Raw genomic sequence first — 19,026 nt, 5'->3', positions numbered from 1 at the left:
GCCTTGTTGTATAAATTACAGGGACTATATTTTGTGCGCTCTGTGCTGGTTTTTAAAAGGAGCTGAAATGTCCTGACTTCCTTGAACTGTCGGATGGATCCACATGAATTGTGACTTTTTGACATTTATGGATGAATCCTAGTTTTAGCGCCACCAGCAGGTCAAATGTGTCTGTCATCCAGTGGCATGTCTCTACATCTACATATATAAATTGGTATTTTTCATTTTTACAGATAAGTAAAGTAACTTAAGTACAGGAGACCAGAGGCAAACGAAACATTGTCCTCCATAACTCACAGGCTACTTGAAACAACCTTGTCATCTTTGGATATAGGAAACATATATGTGCGCTAATTAATAATACAATTTACATATTTTCATTAATAAGGACAAGACTTTAATATTGCATTTAATGAGTGTTTTAATTACCCCCTTGGTGGGGGCCATTGTAACAATGACAAAATAAGAAATATTAACACACCATATCTCAAATAAAAGCACCTCATATATGTAATATATATATATAATATATATATTTATATTATATATAACATTCACACATTGTCAATATCTAATAATGTTTAAACACATATGAAACCCATTCTTTTCTTATTATGTTTATTGATATTTATATAAATTATTGAAAAGAAAAATCCCTAAAATATAAAACTGATGATAAAATGTTTCATTTTGTTTAATGTTGTTTAATTCAAACAAGGGCAAAGCCTTACATTAATCAAGGAGCCGAACCAAACACAAAAATTGTTTAAACGTGGAATGATTGTACATGATAATGCATATACATTTTTGACATGACAACTTTTTTATTCTGTGTTATGTTGTTGTTGTTTTTTGCTGCTGTCATGTGTTAATAATTGAAAATACTAAAACCTTAATAAAAACACAAATATTTAAATTACTATAACAAAATCTTGATCTATTTCTGTCCTCTTCTTCATCCAGCACAAGTGGATGATCTTTCTATGTTTTGACTCTTTTTGCTGGTGTCAGATTAAATCAGCCGACCTGTTGAGAACCACACCTTTCCCTCCCTTACAGCCAAATTAGGTCGTGCAACCCAAGAGCGACACCGTGTGTTTAGTTAAAATGCGTCCTCTCTGTTATTAACCTGAACACCTGAGGAATGCTTTGGCTCAGACGGTCTTGAATGTTTAAAGTGCATTTAACATTTGTTGATCCTGCTTTGATGATTTCTGAAGCATGCGGTGATAGTGAGAGAGGGCAACATGTAGGCACGTTTAGGGAAAGGAGGCACGGGAGAACCAGAACCAGAACTGAGAGGGGCTGACCCTGATGAGAGGTCTTCTAAAGGGACTCTGGTTCTTGGAAACACTTCCACTTTTGTCCACAGGGACCGCCAAAATCAACACAAAATGAAAATACAAAAAATCCTCTGGTAAAAACTCTCCTCACCTGTAGGATGAAGTATGAACATAATCCAGTGAATCCACATATAATAAGGGTTAACGTGTGCATGTACACGTATCAATTGATCTGATCTTCATGGCAATAGTCTTGAGGGAGTAGTTCGTGCCTTTCCACGTTTGCCAGATGTTGGTGACACTGCCGTATGCGATGGCACCATGAGGTGCGTACATGCCGGTCGGGTTAGCCGAGTGGCACTTTCCGTACCAGAATCCTCCGAGGAAATGTTGAGCACAGTTTTTATCCCACTCGTCCAGATCTTTGTCAAACGTGGTGAACTTCATGTTGTTGTGTTCCGCCAAACTGTCCCCTATAAATAAAGTTAAGTGAATTTAGGTTGATGTTTGAAAGTCAGAAACACTTGTACTAGTGCCTGCTGCGTTATTATTTTGCCAATGAATAATTTAAGTGACTTTATTTTTTTGCTACGTACATAAAGAAACCACTTACGTACAGTACAGGCTAAACAAAGCAGAGAGAAGATCAGATGACGACAACACACAGAGGGAGAGGGATACTTTAACAGCTTTAGTTCATTTTTAAGATTCATATCTTACATAAAAACACATGTGATTAGCGTACAAATACAGTAAACTGTTAAAGATTAAACCAGTGGTTTCCAATCGTTTTGGTTTGTTTGCTTGAGTTGTTAGCAGTTCTGTGAAAGTGACACTTGCCCTCTAACTTCTCACATGGTTTCATTTAAATAACAGTTTGAGCCTCATGCAGTTATTTAAATGAAACCAGGTAAGAGGTAAAAATATCCAATATTTCACAAAAAAGATCATATTTGAGAAAAGTCCAAAAGAAGAATTTGTAAACCATCTCAAGTACCCCTCAGGAGGGGTCACAACCCCTAGGTTTGGAACCACTGGACTAAACTACCTAACTAAATATACATAGCTCGACTTGGAACAGCTAAATGCTGCCTAACAACGATGCCTTAGTATCAACAACCTAAAAATAAAATATATATCAGTCACAGAGGGAATACATTTAGTGAATAATCCTTCTGTACTTTTACTTAAGTAATATTTTAAATGCAGTACTTTTAGATTGTTGTAATAGTACATTAACTTCATGCTTCTCTCATACCTCGACTTAAATAGAGGATCCATTCTGTTACGAGTAATTAAAGCAGTTCGTTCTTTCACTTTCACAAAGCTGAGTGCGCCGAGCTCGACAACAACATCATTAGTGTGGAAGCGGAAGTCTGTAGCCCCACCAAGGTAAATAATCAACAGATGACTCTGGTTGTTGGGTCAGTGTCTTTCTTTCTATTTGACTAAATTAAATATATAAGAATCAGAATTCAGGATTTCTGCACAGCTCTCTGTTACCTTCACAAACTGGATCCTCTACTTTAAAGATACAGATGAACAAGATGTCTCAAAAAAACTGGCAAACCGTTTAAAAAATGTACCTATTACTTTGGAGAGCATGTCTTTCCTTAGAAGAAGGGCTTTAAAGTTTCATTTTCTAAGAATCTGACAGCAGATTAATTTGTCTCTAGAGAGCCACATTTTGACATCACAAAAATCAATGTGAAATGCCATTAGCTGCTTTTCTAAATGATTTAAGGATCCATCTTTGTACGAGTCTGGATTCTAACAAAAAAAGAGAAAGGAAATTTAAAACCAGTGGTGGAGGGAAGTATTCAGATGCTTTACTTAAGTAAAAGTATTAATACCAAGCTGTTTAAATACATTGCAAGTTAATGTTCTGCATTCAAAACACTACTCAAGTAAAGTATGTGAGTATTATCAACAAAATTAACTTAATGTATGAAAACTAAAACTATTAATTATGCAGTAAAATGTTCCTTGTCAGTGTTTTACTATTATACATAATGTTGTTGGATTCATATTACTGAAGCATTAATGCATTTGTTGCATTTTACATGTTTAAAATTGTACTTAATAAAACGTTTTATTTAAATCTACAGCAATGCATCTTATTCTATGATCATCATTTGTTTGTAGCGTGGCTGTCCTGTGAGAACAACGTATCTTTACAAAGTCAACTTTTCATGAGCTAAGAAAAAACAGCCCTGTTTTCAGATTTGTGACGATGCAATTTTTAGCTGATCCAAGAGGCTGTAAGGTAACTAGGTAACTAAAGCTGTCAAAGTAGTCAAAAGTTTCAAGTATTTCACATTTGCAGGCTACTTAAGTACAGATCTTGAGTAAAACACATTTATACTGAAACTTAAAAAGATTCTGTTATTAATGACAGTTCATTCATCCCTACACCCTGACATTTAAAGCTGGACTTAACACAGTAATCCTCACCTGCCGCTCCGCCGGTGAAGTCGCCCAGGTAAAGTCGATAACCAGCGTTCTCAGAATCGATTGAGAAGGAGGCGTACTCGGCGGACACCTTCCCTCCATCCCAGTCCTCCATGTCGACCCGCAGCATGTTGTTCTTCCTCGTAGTCAGCAGGAAGATGTTCTCCAGGCCTGTGAAGGCACACAAAGACCTGTGTCATTTCACCTCCTGCACCAAGGCCCTATATCATCACTCTGCATTTAACTTTAAACAGGCCCTATTATGCTATTTTCCGGATGCATATTTTTATCTCTCCAGTTGTTTTATGTTGACATGCATCAATGCTCTTAATCCTCCTTGTTTTTCTCATCCTGGCTGTCTTGCAGCACCTCTTCTCACCCTCTCTCTGAAATGCTCTGTTGTAGCGCTTGCTCCTCCCTCCAGAAAGCAAAGTCTGTCTGATTGGTCAACATTTCACATTTCAAAAAACACTTCCTCTGGAGCTTCAGCTCCGTCTCTCTCTTTTGTTGTTTGAGGGCCAAACTAGCCGGAAGGAGTTTTACGTCACTTCCGTAACATTGTGACCTCATAAAGTTACGTAAGTGAAGGAGAGAATTCAATGGAGCCGTTTCAGGAGCTCAGGAGCTTCTGAGGGGGAGGGTAACTCCTTTTAGGCATGGACTTCAGGTTTTACACTCTACGGACCTTTTACATGTACAAAAATATATATAACACACTAAAGAAGAGGGGAAAAGTGGAAGAGCATAATAGGGCCTGTTTAACCTCAGACTATCTCTCAACCATTTATCTAGTTCAAAATCAAACATCTCACACAGTAAATTAAGATGGAAACAGGCCCCCATGTGTTTAATGTAGTTTTCCCTCAAGAACTCACCAAGCCAATATTCTCCTGCCACATTCCCAAATCCAGTCTTGTAGTGCTTCCAGGGCCTGAAGAAGTTTTCAGTCCCATCGATCCTCCTCTGAAATACCTGAGAGGGAGGATGTGTGGAAAAGAGAGAATTTAAAGGTTTAATAACATATGTTACAATCCATTCTGTTTGCAAGACCTTTATAAATCTTGACAACTTTTCAGAATTGATTTTAGAGGCCTCCAGGTTTGACTGTGATGATTGTCTGCTTCCTGATTACATCTGCAGTAGATGTAAGTATTGATGGCAGGAGCTTTGTTTAGCCCAACAAACATTGAAATATATAGATTTCAAGCTGCATTGAGTCTTGTTTGTTGCCACCTGATGAGAGAAAAATATTCCACAAGACTACAAGTAGATCCGCCGTTCTCCCTCTAGTTCTGTGGTGGAGAAGTAGCTGTTTAGGAGCTTTGGGAAAGTCCAAGTCAGGTCTCAAGTCCTTATTCATATAACTCAAATGTAACCAGAACCCAAGTCTTAAGATTCTCTTCTTTCAACGTGGTTTATTTGTTTTAGGTTTTTTTTTTACTCTAAGGTCAAACTATATGGAATCCTCAGTGGTAAAAGACCAAACGAACCTAACATATGTTGTCATGTGTTTCTACACGCAGGTTTAAAAGGTCCAAATGAGGCACAAAGTCTGATATAATCTGATCAAATCTGAGGCGTACTGACGGTCCATCTGCCCCCGTCAGTGTCCATGTCACAGTGGACGTGCAGCGGCGTGGTGGGACCTCCTGGGTAGATGGTGAACACCCCACTGGAGCTGGTGTTGTCATGGCGATAGATGTCATCACAGTCGATGGGCAGATAAAACTGGGAGTCGGAGTGAACTGAAGCCGCAAGAACCAGCACGGCTACGAATAACGTCACCTGGATGTGAAAGAAAAAGGGATGAATGATATCTACAGCACCTTTACAGTGAGTTCCTGCACTCATAGACACATATCACAACAACAACAAAAATGAAAAAGCAAAATTTAGGTGGAAAGAAAAATGGTGTTATGTAACAAATTAAGGTTATTTGTAGTAAAAGAAAAATGGCAATAATTAATTTATTAGTTGTGGCTCATTCACGTATCTTTACTGGTTTTCATCTGTTTTCACAATATCCTTCTCTGCAAAAACAATTCAAAGTCTTTAAATAATGTGTGTCAAGTAAATAACTATTTTCTTCTTTGTGTTTTTTTCGTTAGTATTTCATATTTTCTCACTTACCTCTTGTGATATTTATCACCCAGATAGTTATGTGTTTTTGATTTTGGAATATCTGCCACTGAGATTTCTGCCTCTCCACCTCAATACTAAACAGGTTAATGGCATTTAAATATTGATGCATAATTTGATATATAAAAATGTCAACGTCAATGTCTCAGTGTCTCGATTTCTCTGGAAAATATGCTGAACTCGCTGTCAGATGTTTAATTTTTGTCATTTTATTTTTTTTGTGTTGGCAGCACAACCATTCATTTACGTTTTATCTGAGTGATCGTCCTAACGTTAGCGTTTTATTTTTACTTTTGTATTCAAAAACTCCATCACATGCATGTGAACACAGAGGACAGTATTTAATGGTGAAATTAAGTGTGTTTACTGTACGGATTATCTGAGCTGCGAGGCATGCACACAACAGCAGCAGAGAAGAAGAGTTTTGGTATTGATCCTATTGTTGTAGTATCAAAGAACAAGATTCATCGTTACTTAAGATGTAAACACATCCTCCTCCTCTCCTGTACTACGTTCTCAAAAGAACAGGAGTTCAGAAAAAACTACCAAGTTACATCACTGGAAGCAAACAACAGTTACAACATTTGGGTTTTCTCGTGAGTAAATTTGAACTCGTCCCACTGGATGTTTGCACTGCAGCCGTGCTCTGTTTATTATTAGTCCAAGCCTCTCTGTTGAATCAGTTTTGATTTAATTAAATTAATTTAAAAAAAGTCACAAAACATTGCAATCGATTTACATCTATTTCCTGTGCTGTTTTGTTATATAGTCTAGTATTTTGTTTAAAGCTGTTTGTTTCAGCGAGTTCACAGATCTGACGTCTGCAAACAGATAATATTGTGGCTCAGAGTGCCTGTTAATGTGCAACTGCCAATAACCTACAACACTACAAAGCCAACAATAAAATCCTCAATAACATTAATCAACGACACCAACAACTATGCATCATAATAACAGTGAGAAATAACTAGAATATTTATTTTGCTGATTAATTTAACAATAGCAAAATTAAATTATTAAATGTTTTAGGTAATCTATTAGAAATAACTATAACATTCTGCCTTTACACTTAAACCTACTAATAACAAACTTTTGATTGTTTATTTTTAGAAAACTATGAAACACATAGATTTATTCTTCACTGAATAACATTCGTAGATTTTAACAAAAAATCAGCACTGTAGTTCTGGTTTTCGAAATCTTGTAATAATAATTTGGTTTATATGTTAAGAGAACCTGCAGCTCTCACCTGCATCATCATCATCATCATCATCATCATGGAGAAGAAAGTTGGACTCCGTTAGTTGAAGTAAATCTTTGTGGGAAACAAGTCACTTTTAAAGTCTGTTCATGTCGAGTCTGTGGAATCATGTGACACCGATAAACTTGTTTACACAGACCAAAGGTGTATCCTTATTACTCAAACATCTACATAAGGTGAGGTCATATTGTTGAGTCATTGTTTCTGGGAATGTGGTTGTTTTACAGACTTGAATTATTCTACAGTTACACACAAATCTAGAGAGCAATGCGTATTATTAATGCAGATTCTGATATCTTTGATGTCTTTAAATTGAACAATTTTTAGGCACAAAAAACAAAAGGGAAATAAAATATCTATTTTTACTCAGAAAACTTGAATACAGATTTTAATGATATGTGAAAAAAGTCATAAAAGTAATAAAATCTGATCATCCTTAAAACTGTTAAAATATTTTGGGGAATTTGCACTCATGACCTCAATATTTGAAGTCCAGAGAGAATTTTCCTTTTCTAGTTACACTCATAATATATGTATATAATAATGACTAATTTTACAGCGTCATTTAAAAGCAAAAAAATGTTACATTAATCTGCCCAAGACAAAAGTCTTTACATAATAAAACTACAAACAGAAGGAACAGGTTAGTTTTCAGTGTGCAAATTTGTGAAATTCCAAGTTTATTTTAAAGCTCAATGTAGCAAACCCTGTCATGTCTGGAAAGCCCCTTATTGAGCTTGAATGGTCAAAGGTTCTCTATTTGATACTCCAATATAGTCTCAGGGGCAGTTGTGAAATACCAAAAAATACCATCTATTGGTTTGGTGCTGAGCGACATTAGGCCACAACACAAGTATGGGCAACAAAACTTCTTTGTTAGGTTCAGGAAAAAGTCATAAAAGTAATAAAATCTGATCATCCTAAAAACTTTTAAAATATTTTGGGGAATTTGCACTCATGACCTCAATATTTGAAGTCCAGAGAGAATTTTCCTTTTCTAGTTACGCTCATAATATATGTATATAATAATGACTAATTTTACAGCGTAATTTAAAAGCAAAACAAGTATAACAATGTTACATTAATCTGCCCAAGACAAAAGTCTTTACATAATAAAACTACAAACAGAAGGAACAGGTTAGTTTTCAGTGTGCAAATTTGTGAAATTCCAAGTTTAGTTTAAAGCTGAATGTAGCAAACCCTGTCATGTCTGGAAAGCCCCTTATTGAGCTTGAATGGTCAAAGGTTCTCTATTTGATACTCCAATATAGTCTCAGGGGCAGTTGTGAAATACCAAAAAATACCATCTATTGGTTTGGTGCTGAGCGACATTAGGCCACAACACAAGTATGGGCAACAAAACTTCTTTGTTAGGTTCAGGAAAAACTGTCAGGAATTTTAAACTTCACAACAACACTGATACAACTCATGGTATCAAACACCGGTCTCTTGGTTCAAAATCATGTCTTTGTTGAAACCATCCTCCTTCCTCACAAATCATAAGTGAGAATTCTTGCAATTGATTACTTGCTCAAGTGGATGCTTTTAATTTGTGTCCCTCACAAAAAAAGGATCCTAATTGACTTTCTCATTGGGATTTTTATTTGCATGCTGAGCAACTGCAATATTCTGAATGAGATACTGTACTTCCACAATGAATTCCTTAGGGTTTAAATCTGGACCTTTTCTTCAATGCATGTGGTATTTGCCATCGGTGTGGACTGGATGTTGCATGAATGTTAGTTAGAGTCTGATGGTGGCACCTTGCATGGTAGCCTGTCATCAGTGTGTGAATGGGTGAATGATATGTAATATACTACTGATTGTAAGTTAGTCTGCTAAATGACTGTAATGTAATGTAATGTAATTTGTATCTTTGCACAGCGGGAGGTGTTTTTTACCGAGAAGCCAAGCACTTGGACAACATCTGAAGGCAGATTCAAGATAAAGGAGTGTTCGGTTTGCTGACCTCAGGATTTAATCTTTTCTTGGATGATGTGTTTGAATCTTCTTCATGGATGAAGGTGAAATGGAGCGTCATATCGACAAAATTGATGCCACGTCAGCAGTTATACGTCTCAAACTGCTAGTGGTGCAGTGTTCTTTCCATCACTCGTCGATGCTCATGAGCTTTGGGTAGTGAGAGAATTAAAACACGGATTAAGTGGCTGAATTGACTTTCTTTACCCGAATTGCAGCAGATATGTGGAAAAGCTTGGAGGAGATCCGCTGCTCCTTTAGAACAGTTTGGAATGACTGATGTGGTTCAGGCATCTGATAAAGGACGCCTCCTGGACATCACAGGTTAGACAAACTGGAGGGAATCCCACTGATGAAGACCCAAAACACACTCTGTCGGCTGCTAGAAATGTCTTTCTAGCAGCCGACAGAGTGGCATCGCATCCACCTGACACTTTGACACCAAAAAGAGTCTTCAGTGGTAATTGTGGTCATTGCAACTAAACAGAAAGGTAAAACGTCACCTCAACAGTTGTGTGTGAGCGAGACTGTGTGTGGTTATGTGTTCAGTAGAGATGCTATCTTACTAGGAAGCCATCAGAGCCACGTCGCTGATCTGCAGCTCTTCCTCTGCTGTGAAAGACGGAAGCAGTTCGGTGAAAACTATTTCTTCTTGGACGTCGTTACTGACAGGCAGAGACAGGTAAGTCTCGTTGCACTTTTACTGTTTCGATGCTGGATTTTTTTATACATCTATGGGCAGAAAATGAGCAACTGACGCTGATAAACTACAAGTATTAATATTAATAATCACACAATCAGCTGATCATTAAGTAGGATTTATATAGGATTAATTTAAAAATTAATAAAAATGAGTGACCGAGCACGAGAGGAAGTCAATCAGTCATCAGTCACAAACCAGAGGGACGACGACGGTTCGGCCACCTGTGATCAGGTGGACAGCCCAGCCTACCTCTTCTTCATGATGGTCCACAGTCTCGTGTTCTTGGTGAGTTTCAACAATTCAGATACATTTTCACACAACGATGCCTTTTTTTCGTGAGAGGAAACATTTTCAGGGGGTTTGTCAAAGATTTCCTGAGGATATGACACTCGTCATGATTTCATTTCTTCACCGAAATCTTTTCACCAACTGATATCAGGTTGTGTTTTGGTTGTGCACATAAAAGCCTTATTCTTACTGACTTTTGTAAAAGATGTATGCTATTAGATAACAATTATTTTGGGGAATTTGATTCTCTCATTGGCTAGAAAATGAATAATGTCCATCAGGTCAAATCCAAAAACATTTTGACTGTCTGTAAATGTTGCAAACTGTAAATCTCTCCATCCTCACCGTGTTTTTTCTCTCCAGGTGGGTCTCCTCCTCAACGGCTTCATCGTGAAGTTTTACTTCTGCCGAGCTCAGCAGAAGCAGGCGTCCAGCAGCATCAGGGTCTACCTGAAGAACTTGGCGGCCGCCGACTTCCTGCTCTGCCTCTGTCTCCCGATCCGCATCGCCAACTACGCCAGCAGCTCCGCCACCATCCACTCGGTCAACTGCAACTTTGGCACCGCCAGCCTCTTCTTCAACATGTACGCCAGCATCATGTTCATGGGCTACATCGCCGCTAACAGGTAGGCCGGTTTGAAGTCGGAATCTCATGCTGCAAAAAACAGACACAATTTTATTAATACAAACAGCAAAAACAACAATTTCAAATAAATATATTATTTAACATATGTTAATTTCAGTTGCAGGTAAATCATTCCAGCACTTAAAAAGCGATGATGGTCAAATTGTGTTATGTATATAAATAGACTTATTATCACCTTTAGTTTGCTCAATGTTACATTGCATTTTCTAATTGTCAGTCAAGCGTTGTTGTTTTTTAAGAGAATACTAACGGTAAATAAAATAAAATAAAAATAAGATTTAGTTATTTCTTTATCCAAAAAACATGCAGAGGAGTTATGTCCCCCTAATCAAATTGTTAGCAAATGCTTGTCTTCTTCTTCGTGAAAACATGAAACATAACCAATACGAGCTGACATGAGAGAACAATTAAAACTTTACCAGTACAAACAGGAACAAACCAATTTCATGTATTTTCTGTCAACACACTTAACTACTGGACTGAAAGTACAGTTTCTTTTTAAGAACAGAAGAAGAGTGAAATCAAATTCCCACGTCAAACACACAAATTCCCAGTTTCCACCTGAGGGCAGCAGAAGGTGAATGCTGAACTTAAAAACTTTTATTTATCTTATTTATCCAATGACGCCTCCCTCTGCTCTGCAGGTATCTGAAGGTCGTTCGACCTTTAGGAACTCACATCCTACAGTCGGTGAGGGCCGCTCACATCATCTCCACGGCAACCTGGGTTTTCCTCCTGGCCTGGTCGAGCGCCTTCGCCATCCTGTCGTTCCGCACCCAGAAACCTTTCAGCTCCATCCTGATGAGGTGTGAGGGCTATTACAACGGCCGGTTCACCTGGCTGTACAAGATCACACACACCTGCTCCACCGTGACGTTCCTGTCCGTCCTCGTCTCCCTCGTCTTCTTCTACTACAGCATCTTCCGGCGGGTGTCGCTGGTGCGGCAGAGGCAGCCGGCGTCCTCCGGCTCCAAGACGCTCGCAAAGTCACGCAGGAACATGTTGGTGCTGCTCAGTGTCTTCTGCTTTTGCTTTGTCCCCTACCACCTGGTTCTGCTTCCCAAAGCGTTCCTGTGGAGGTGTTCGTGGGGGAGGTTCCTCCACTACGTGATGGAGGTCACCATCGTGATGTCCGTTCTCAATGTCTGCCTGGACCCGCTCATCTACTTCATCCTCTGCAAGAAGTTCAGGACCCAGTTCAGGCAGTTTGGAAAAAGATAATAGCTGTTCATTACATTTTAAAAGTCAATAATGTGAATATAACGGAATATTTATTTAATTGCAAATAATAATAAGAAATTATATAATATATAACATAACTGGTCATTATATAATGAATGCAATTGAATTATTCCACATACATATATAAAAAAAGGTGAGGTAGCATTATAAACTAATCACATAATTGTGAATAATGTAAGAAGGATTTTAATAAAAACTTGCTAAACAAAAAAATGCTAAACAATTAACTGCTCATTATTAAAGAATATGATGAATACATCAATTGCAAATAATGAAAGATAAAACTGCACATAATGTAACAAACAACTATAATAAAAAGATAATGTAAAAATGTATAATTGTAAACAATGTTAAATGTTAAAATATAATAAAACTTATCATGTAATAACTGCTTCAAATATAACATGATGCATATAAAGTCATTGCTTGTTACATTTCGTGATTGATTGATGACAGTACATTATAATTTCAGTGGCAATTTAAATTCTTAATTATCTAACTAACCCAAAGGTGACAGGAACTGTAAATGTATTTATGACTCTGCAGGATGTTGAGCACTGCACAGGTCACCAAGCCTCAACATCAGCAGGAGGACTGCTAGTTTGTGTTTGACACATTCGTTTTGCAGGTATTTGGTCGTTAACCTAAGTATAGTCTTCACATTACAATTAATCCTGTGGGAAAGATGGATGTCTGAACCAAATTCATGTAAATACATCCAATCGTTTTTGAAACATTTCACTAAAAACTCCCTCAAATGTCACCCTTGTGGTGGCGCTATAGAGTGTTTGTACAAAATGTGCCATCCGATAGTTGATATATCATTCTGCATCAGAACTAGTGGACCAACAGACCAACAACCCCAATAAACCACCATTATCTTTAAATGTAAACTGTATCAGTGTTTTCTGAAAGGGTTTTTAATTTACTTTGATGTCCTGTCTTGAAAACAACAACAGAAGAGAAGCTGTGTAACAAGACAGGAACACACTCACATGTCCTCTCCTTTTTTCCTCTCCTCTGATCTCCCTACCAGAGGAGCTGTTAGGCTTTAACAGCACAGTTATTGATGACTCTTCTCTAACGCACAGAGAGAAAAATCAAACCCAGGGCCTTTGCTGAATGATGAACCAAGAGGAGGCCAACGACGGTCAATCTTTCTTCTGTTCTCATATATCTCTCCTTCTTCTCTCGCTCCATCTTTGCATCTTTTTTTATCTTAGTCTCTGTGTGTCAGGTGGTTCACAGGGAAAAAAAGAGAGAGAGAGAGACAGAGAGAGAGTGTTGTAGCTGCTGATGATCTGCCAGGTTTTGTTCCTGTCGACATATAATCCATGTTAATAAATGGCTTTTGAGGTCATCGCGATGTAGCCGGAGGGGAGAATAGAAGAGATAGAGCGGCAGGCAGAAAAAAGGCGTCATTGTGTGAGAGAGAGAGCTTTGAACAGGGTGGATATGCTGATAAACTATGTGGACAAAAGTATGTGGACACATGAACATTTCTACCACATCTGGAACAAATTAATATATTATTTAACATATATTTATTTAATTTGCAGATAAATCAATACAGCGCTTAAGAAGCAATGATGGTCAAATTGTGTTATCTTTATTATTTCACTTTTTATTACCTTTAGTTTGCTGGATAAAGAAAAAAAAATAGATAATGTTACATTGCATTTTACCAACAAGGCACTTTACCTGCCTTATTTCTGATTGTTTAATTCAAGAGTGTTTTTTTTTTAAGGAGAATACTAACTGTAAATAAAGTAATAAAAAGAAAGATTTTGTTGTTTCTTTATCTAAAAAACATGCTGAGGAGTTATTCCTTTCAGGTTGCATACAGCAATTACAAAGCTAGGGGACAAATGTCAGATTTCAAAAGTGAGACATGTCCCCCTTATTGAAATTGTCAGCGAATGCTTGTCTTCATCTTCGGAAAAACATGAAACATAGTCAATAAAAGATGACCTAAAAGATCAATTACAACTTGCCAAATTAAAACAAATTACTGAAGTCCTCTCTTCATTTCTCTCTTGATTCAACTTGTTTCCGTTTCACATCCTTTCCTTTCTCTTCTGCTCTTTGGCCTCACAGCCTACCAAACCAAATTCTGACAAGACTTTGTTTATTCAATCCAATCAAGTTGATGGAAACACACCTATAATTTTTTTCCTTTGCAACATTTCAAAACCTCACTTTGAATTCACTCGGCAATCAAATGGAAACACAGCTATATTAGGAAAGGCAATAACATTAGTGATGGCTCTGAGAGTGACAGCGAGCCAGCGTGCACGATACCAGCAGCTAAACAGAATTCAGCCGTAATTAATTAAACTCAGTGGGAGTTCAGTGATGAAGACTATCATTACACTCCTTTTCATTAATAATCCCAGTCACTCTCTCCCCGTGACTTCTCTATCAGCTGATTGTTGGTTTCATTGGCCCTATTACACGTTTCCACTTTTCCCTCTTCTTTAGTGTGTTATATATATTTTTGTACATGTAAAAGGTCCGTAGAGTGTAAAACATGAAGTCCATGCCTAAAAGGAGTTACCCTCCCCCTCAGAAGCTCCTGAGCTCCTGAAATGGCTCCATTGAATTCTCTCCTTCACTTCCGTAACTTTATGAGGTCACAATGTTACAGAAGTGACGTAAAACTCCTTCCGGATAGTTTGGCCCTCAAACAACAAAAGAGAGAGACGGAGCTGAAACTACGGAGGAAGAATTTTTTGAAATGTCAAACGTTGACCAATCACAACAGAGCGGGCTAGCTGACCAATCAGAGCAGACTTCGCTTTCTGGAGGGAGGAGCCAGCGCTACAACGGAGAGGGTGAGGCGGATTATGAGCATTGACGCATGTAAACATAAAACAACTTGAGATATAAAAATATGCACCCGGAAAATAGCATAATAGGGCCTGTTTAAAGTTAACCAACCAGATTCTGCCACGGTTTCTTTAAGCCAATCACGTCGTTGCTGTCAACCTCTCTGCTGCTGTCATTTGTCATTTCAGCACGATCAGACGCGACCCTCCTCCACCTCCAATCACCTCCAGTCGGCATCACAGTCATGCTCCTCATTCATCATCGGATGCAGCAACTCACAACATCACCATCACCACCACCAGTGTCTGCACTCCAGGGGGATTGTGCCTGTGTTATTTTTATTAAGTTTTTTTGAAAAAGGCCTATCACAATCAACGCAATCAATAGTTCCAGGAACTTATTCTCAAAGCCGGCTCAGAAACAGTTAAAAAAGAGCAGAACTGATCAATATATTTTTTGATCTGATCATTATTATATTTAGCTGCTAAATGCTCCGCTTTGTTCACCAACTCGTCCCTAACTGTGTCCGTCTGACGTTAAGTGATGACCAAGTTGTGATAAGCGGATGTATCAGAGTTTTATGGCTGAAAACAGGAACAACCAGATCCGTGGGACTGAACCAAAACAGTTAAAATGCAAGCAATAAAACAAAGGAATGAGCTAAAAGACACTAAAATGTCATGTGATCCATTGTCAACAAAAAAAGAATGATAAAAACAGCTTTAAGTTGCTCAGGCTGAGGCTAAAATGAAAAAGAAAACAGCGTGTATTGAAGATAATAATTTATCACTTTTATGATTTTATATTTTTCCTATGAAAATAAAGACTAATCATATGTGCAAGTTATTTATTAAAGGACTTTGTTTGTGTCTAAATGTGTTTTCAAGGTCAGAGCGTGTGTCAGGGACCATATGTTCACTGTTTTTAAGCATCTGTGCCAAAAAAGAGGGCTGAAAGGAGCCGACGCTGTTTTGCATTTGGCATTGTGTATTTTTTATGAATGAGCATCTCTCTCTGTTATCACGCACATACAAACACAGATGAACAAGCGTTACCAGATGTTTATCAATGAAACAAGAGGAAACCTCAGTGCTGCAGCTTTCCTCTGCACCACCGGATGGCACTGCTCCTCCTCTCTCCTCTCTCGCTCCACCACTCCCTCCCTCCCTCCATGCACCCCTCTTCTCTCTCGCCCTTTCCCTGCGTCTCCTCATCTTGTGTAGGAGGAAGATTAAAATCGCCAGAGCGCACGACGAGGATTACCAGATCGATATCTCTCTTTCTCCCATCTCTTTCTCCCATCTCTTTCTCCCATCTCTTTTACATGGTCTATCCCCTCCATTTTCTGCTCTGCTCTCTGCCTCTGTCACTCACTCGCTCCCTGTGGTTAATTTGTGTTTTCACCCTCTGCCCTTCAAGTCACTCGTGTTGCTTTTGGGTACATGAGGAAAAAACAGAGAGAGAGAGAGAAGAGGGATTGAGGGTAGAGGACAGATAAGCAGAAAAACATGCAGAAACAATCGAAAGAAGAAGACAGATACAGCTGTGAGACGGAGATGAAGATGAGAGATTATGTTTCCTTTCCCTCCACAGATACTATCGATTCACCGTGACCTGCTTCCACACAGAGTCATAATATGCAAAGCTATTAATTCATCACACGACGGCAAACTAAACTAAGCTTAGCTGAAGCACGAGGAGCGATGGCACAGACCTTTTCATACACGGACACAAATTCGTAGCTGATGGTGATGATGATTACAAAAAAAACACCTAGAGGTATTTCTCCGTCCTCTCAGACAGCCTGAGGCCTGAGGAGGGGAAGGAAAAGGGAGGGGAGGAGGGAGGAGGGAGGAGAGAGGAGAGGAGAGGTGGAAAAGACAGAAATAAACACAGGTGCACAGATCCATACAGGTTTAAAATAAGTGGAACCCAGGAACCCTGTTTGTCCACTTCCTGAGTACACAGAGAGGTGGTAAATTAAATCAGACAAAAAGAAGATTAGTCAATAAAGCCAGGTAAACACTTATAGATATAGTGTGTGTGTGTGTGTGTGTGTGTGTGTGTGTGTGTGTGTGTGTGTGTGTGTGTGTGTGTGTGTGTGTGTGTGTGTGTGTGTGTGTGTGTGTGTGTGTGTGTGTGTGTGTGTGTGTGTGTGTGTGTGTCTGTGTGTGTGTCGGGGTCGGGGGGGGGGAGAGGAACTCATCTTTTATGTATGAGTGTTTGTTTAGCTGCACTTGCAGCTGTGCCTGGGTTACTTCCCATCTCAGTCACACACAGCTGACTGCTGACTAATAAACCCTCTCACCACGTTTAAACCCACCACTTGACTCCAACTCCAGTTAAAACCGTCTGAATGTCACTATATTTACAGAATATTGTGTCAAAACAATGCATTCAGAAGCTTAAAAAAAGCATCTACAGCTACCAGTGTGAAATAAACAAATATTCTCTTAGGTTTGGTTCGGCGATGATTTATTCACATTAATGGACTCGTTTCTCTGCTTGTGCACATTTGTTTCTTTTTTTGCAAGATAACAGAATGTGTGTGTGTGTGTGTGTGTGTGTGTGTGTGTGTGTGTGTGTGTGTGTGTGTGTGTGTGTGTGTGTGTGTGGGGGGGGGGGGGGGGGGTTTGCTGGCCACCTCCTGGTACAGAGTTCTGCCTGAGACAGTGTGCCTCACAATCATCTGTTCCCGACTGAACATGCATTTCCTGTATCCAACTGAGATCCAAGCTGGCCACAAGCGCATGCACACACACGCACACACACACACACACACACACACACACACACACACACACACACACACACACACACACACACACACCAACTCTTGTATAATCGACCAAAGCCAAGGCGAAAACTCATGGCCGAATCAAGAAATGCAAATATCAAAAAAACTGATGTGAATAACGCGGACGCATGCAGTGACACACACACCAATAAAACATGACTTTACAGATGTGTGTGTGTGTGTGTGTGTGTGTGTGTGTGTGTGTGTGTGTGTGTGTGTGTGTGTGTGTGTGTGTGTGTGTGTGTGTGTGTGCGAATCTCATTGATATGCATGAGCAAAGGCGTGTTATTGGTTCCTGCGGGCTCGTTTGGGGCTAATTAGAGAGAGTAATGAGATAAGAGGAGTGGGAGAGGGAGGGAGGCGATGCTCTGATGGACGTGGGGAAGGGGACGGCATCTCAATGAAGAGAAACTCCGAGGGAGGCAGAGAGATCAAATTAAGAGGATGAGAAGGGAACAAGAGGGAAGGTAGCGAACGGCGGAGTAACGCCGAGAATCAATAATGTGGGTTGAAAGGGAACCTCGGCGTCCAGGGCTAAACAAAGTAGATCATCTCTAATATGCATCAGATTTGTTCCTGCTCACTTAAACTACGTTGTGTGCCTGATCCCAATCAATTATTCATTTTCATGTCCTTCCCGAGGAGTTAACACTGAGAACCATAAAGTGCAGTTTGGGTTCACTCTAGCAGATCAATAATCGTAAAATGAATGTACAGGAAACATAAAAGGAGTCAATACAGAGGGAGCAGAGTGACATTATGTGGGATCTGAAAAACAGCATTAAAACCTCCAAATAATAAAAAGGTAAAAATACTCACAGTAACAGTTAGTTTGTTTCTGAATGAACGCGTTAAGGGTTTGGTGATTTTTGTGGAGACTATTTAATCGGGTGTGAATGTTTCCCCCCCCCTGATGAGCTTCTGAAATCGGCTTTTCAAATTTTCTGTCATCATGGACTCTGTAAGGAATAACGTTTGAGTAATACGCTTATTTGCTCTCTCTTATTTCTCTTATTTTACAGCTAGCAGCAGTTAGCTTAGCCTGTTAAACCACGAAACTGTCGTTTTTACCCTGTGTTCAGACTAAATGTGAAGCAACTTTTTGAGGTCAAATTCAATGGAAATGTCTGATCAGAGCTCCGGGCAGAGGGAGTTAACGCTTCAGCCCGTGTTGAAAACATGTCAACTTGAGTGAACTTGAGGGCTTAATGAATCTGCTTCATAAACATGCAGAGAAGAGAGGAAAAAGGGAGATTGACTGGAGGAAATGGAGCTGCTAAATAAAAGAAAGGACTGGAGTTCTTTGGTGAATTTCAGACTGAGGCTGAGCTGAACATTCAAACAGGCACACTTTCAATATGTCTGTTACTAGTTAGCTTACAGCTAACGTCTGTACCGTCGGTCCAT

At 39.0% G+C, this 19,026-nt stretch overlaps 2 protein-coding genes across 2 annotated transcripts; one reads left to right on the top strand and one right to left on the bottom strand.

Moving 5' to 3' along the window:
* Positions 1-683: 683 nt before the first annotated feature.
* On the bottom strand, positions 684-7,218 carry LOC129096148 (microfibril-associated glycoprotein 4-like). Its single transcript, XM_054604830.1, has 5 exons — positions 7,123-7,218; positions 5,322-5,519; positions 4,610-4,706; positions 3,738-3,905; positions 684-1,756 (listed from the first exon to the last, which is right to left on the bottom strand). Exons 1-5 carry the CDS (start codon positions 7,150-7,152, stop codon positions 1,485-1,487), a joined length of 765 nt encoding a protein of 254 aa, XP_054460805.1. The 5' UTR covers positions 7,153-7,218; the 3' UTR covers positions 684-1,484.
* A 2,746-nt stretch (positions 7,219-9,964) lies between these two features.
* LOC129095346 (P2Y purinoceptor 14-like) lies at positions 9,965-18,750 on the top strand. The gene is made up of 4 exons (XM_054603755.1): positions 9,965-10,102; positions 10,469-10,731; positions 11,396-11,947; positions 18,702-18,750. Exons 1-4 carry the CDS (start codon positions 9,965-9,967, stop codon positions 18,748-18,750), a joined length of 1,002 nt encoding a protein of 333 aa, XP_054459730.1.
* Positions 18,751-19,026: the final 276 nt, after the last annotated feature.

This window comes from Anoplopoma fimbria, chromosome 9 (assembly GCF_027596085.1).
Source record: "Anoplopoma fimbria isolate UVic2021 breed Golden Eagle Sablefish chromosome 9, Afim_UVic_2022, whole genome shotgun sequence".
Classification (NCBI taxonomy): Eukaryota; Metazoa; Chordata; class Actinopteri; order Perciformes; family Anoplopomatidae; genus Anoplopoma; species Anoplopoma fimbria.
The sequence above is the reverse complement of the archived record's forward strand: the minus strand, read 5'-3'. Positions and strand labels throughout refer to the sequence as shown.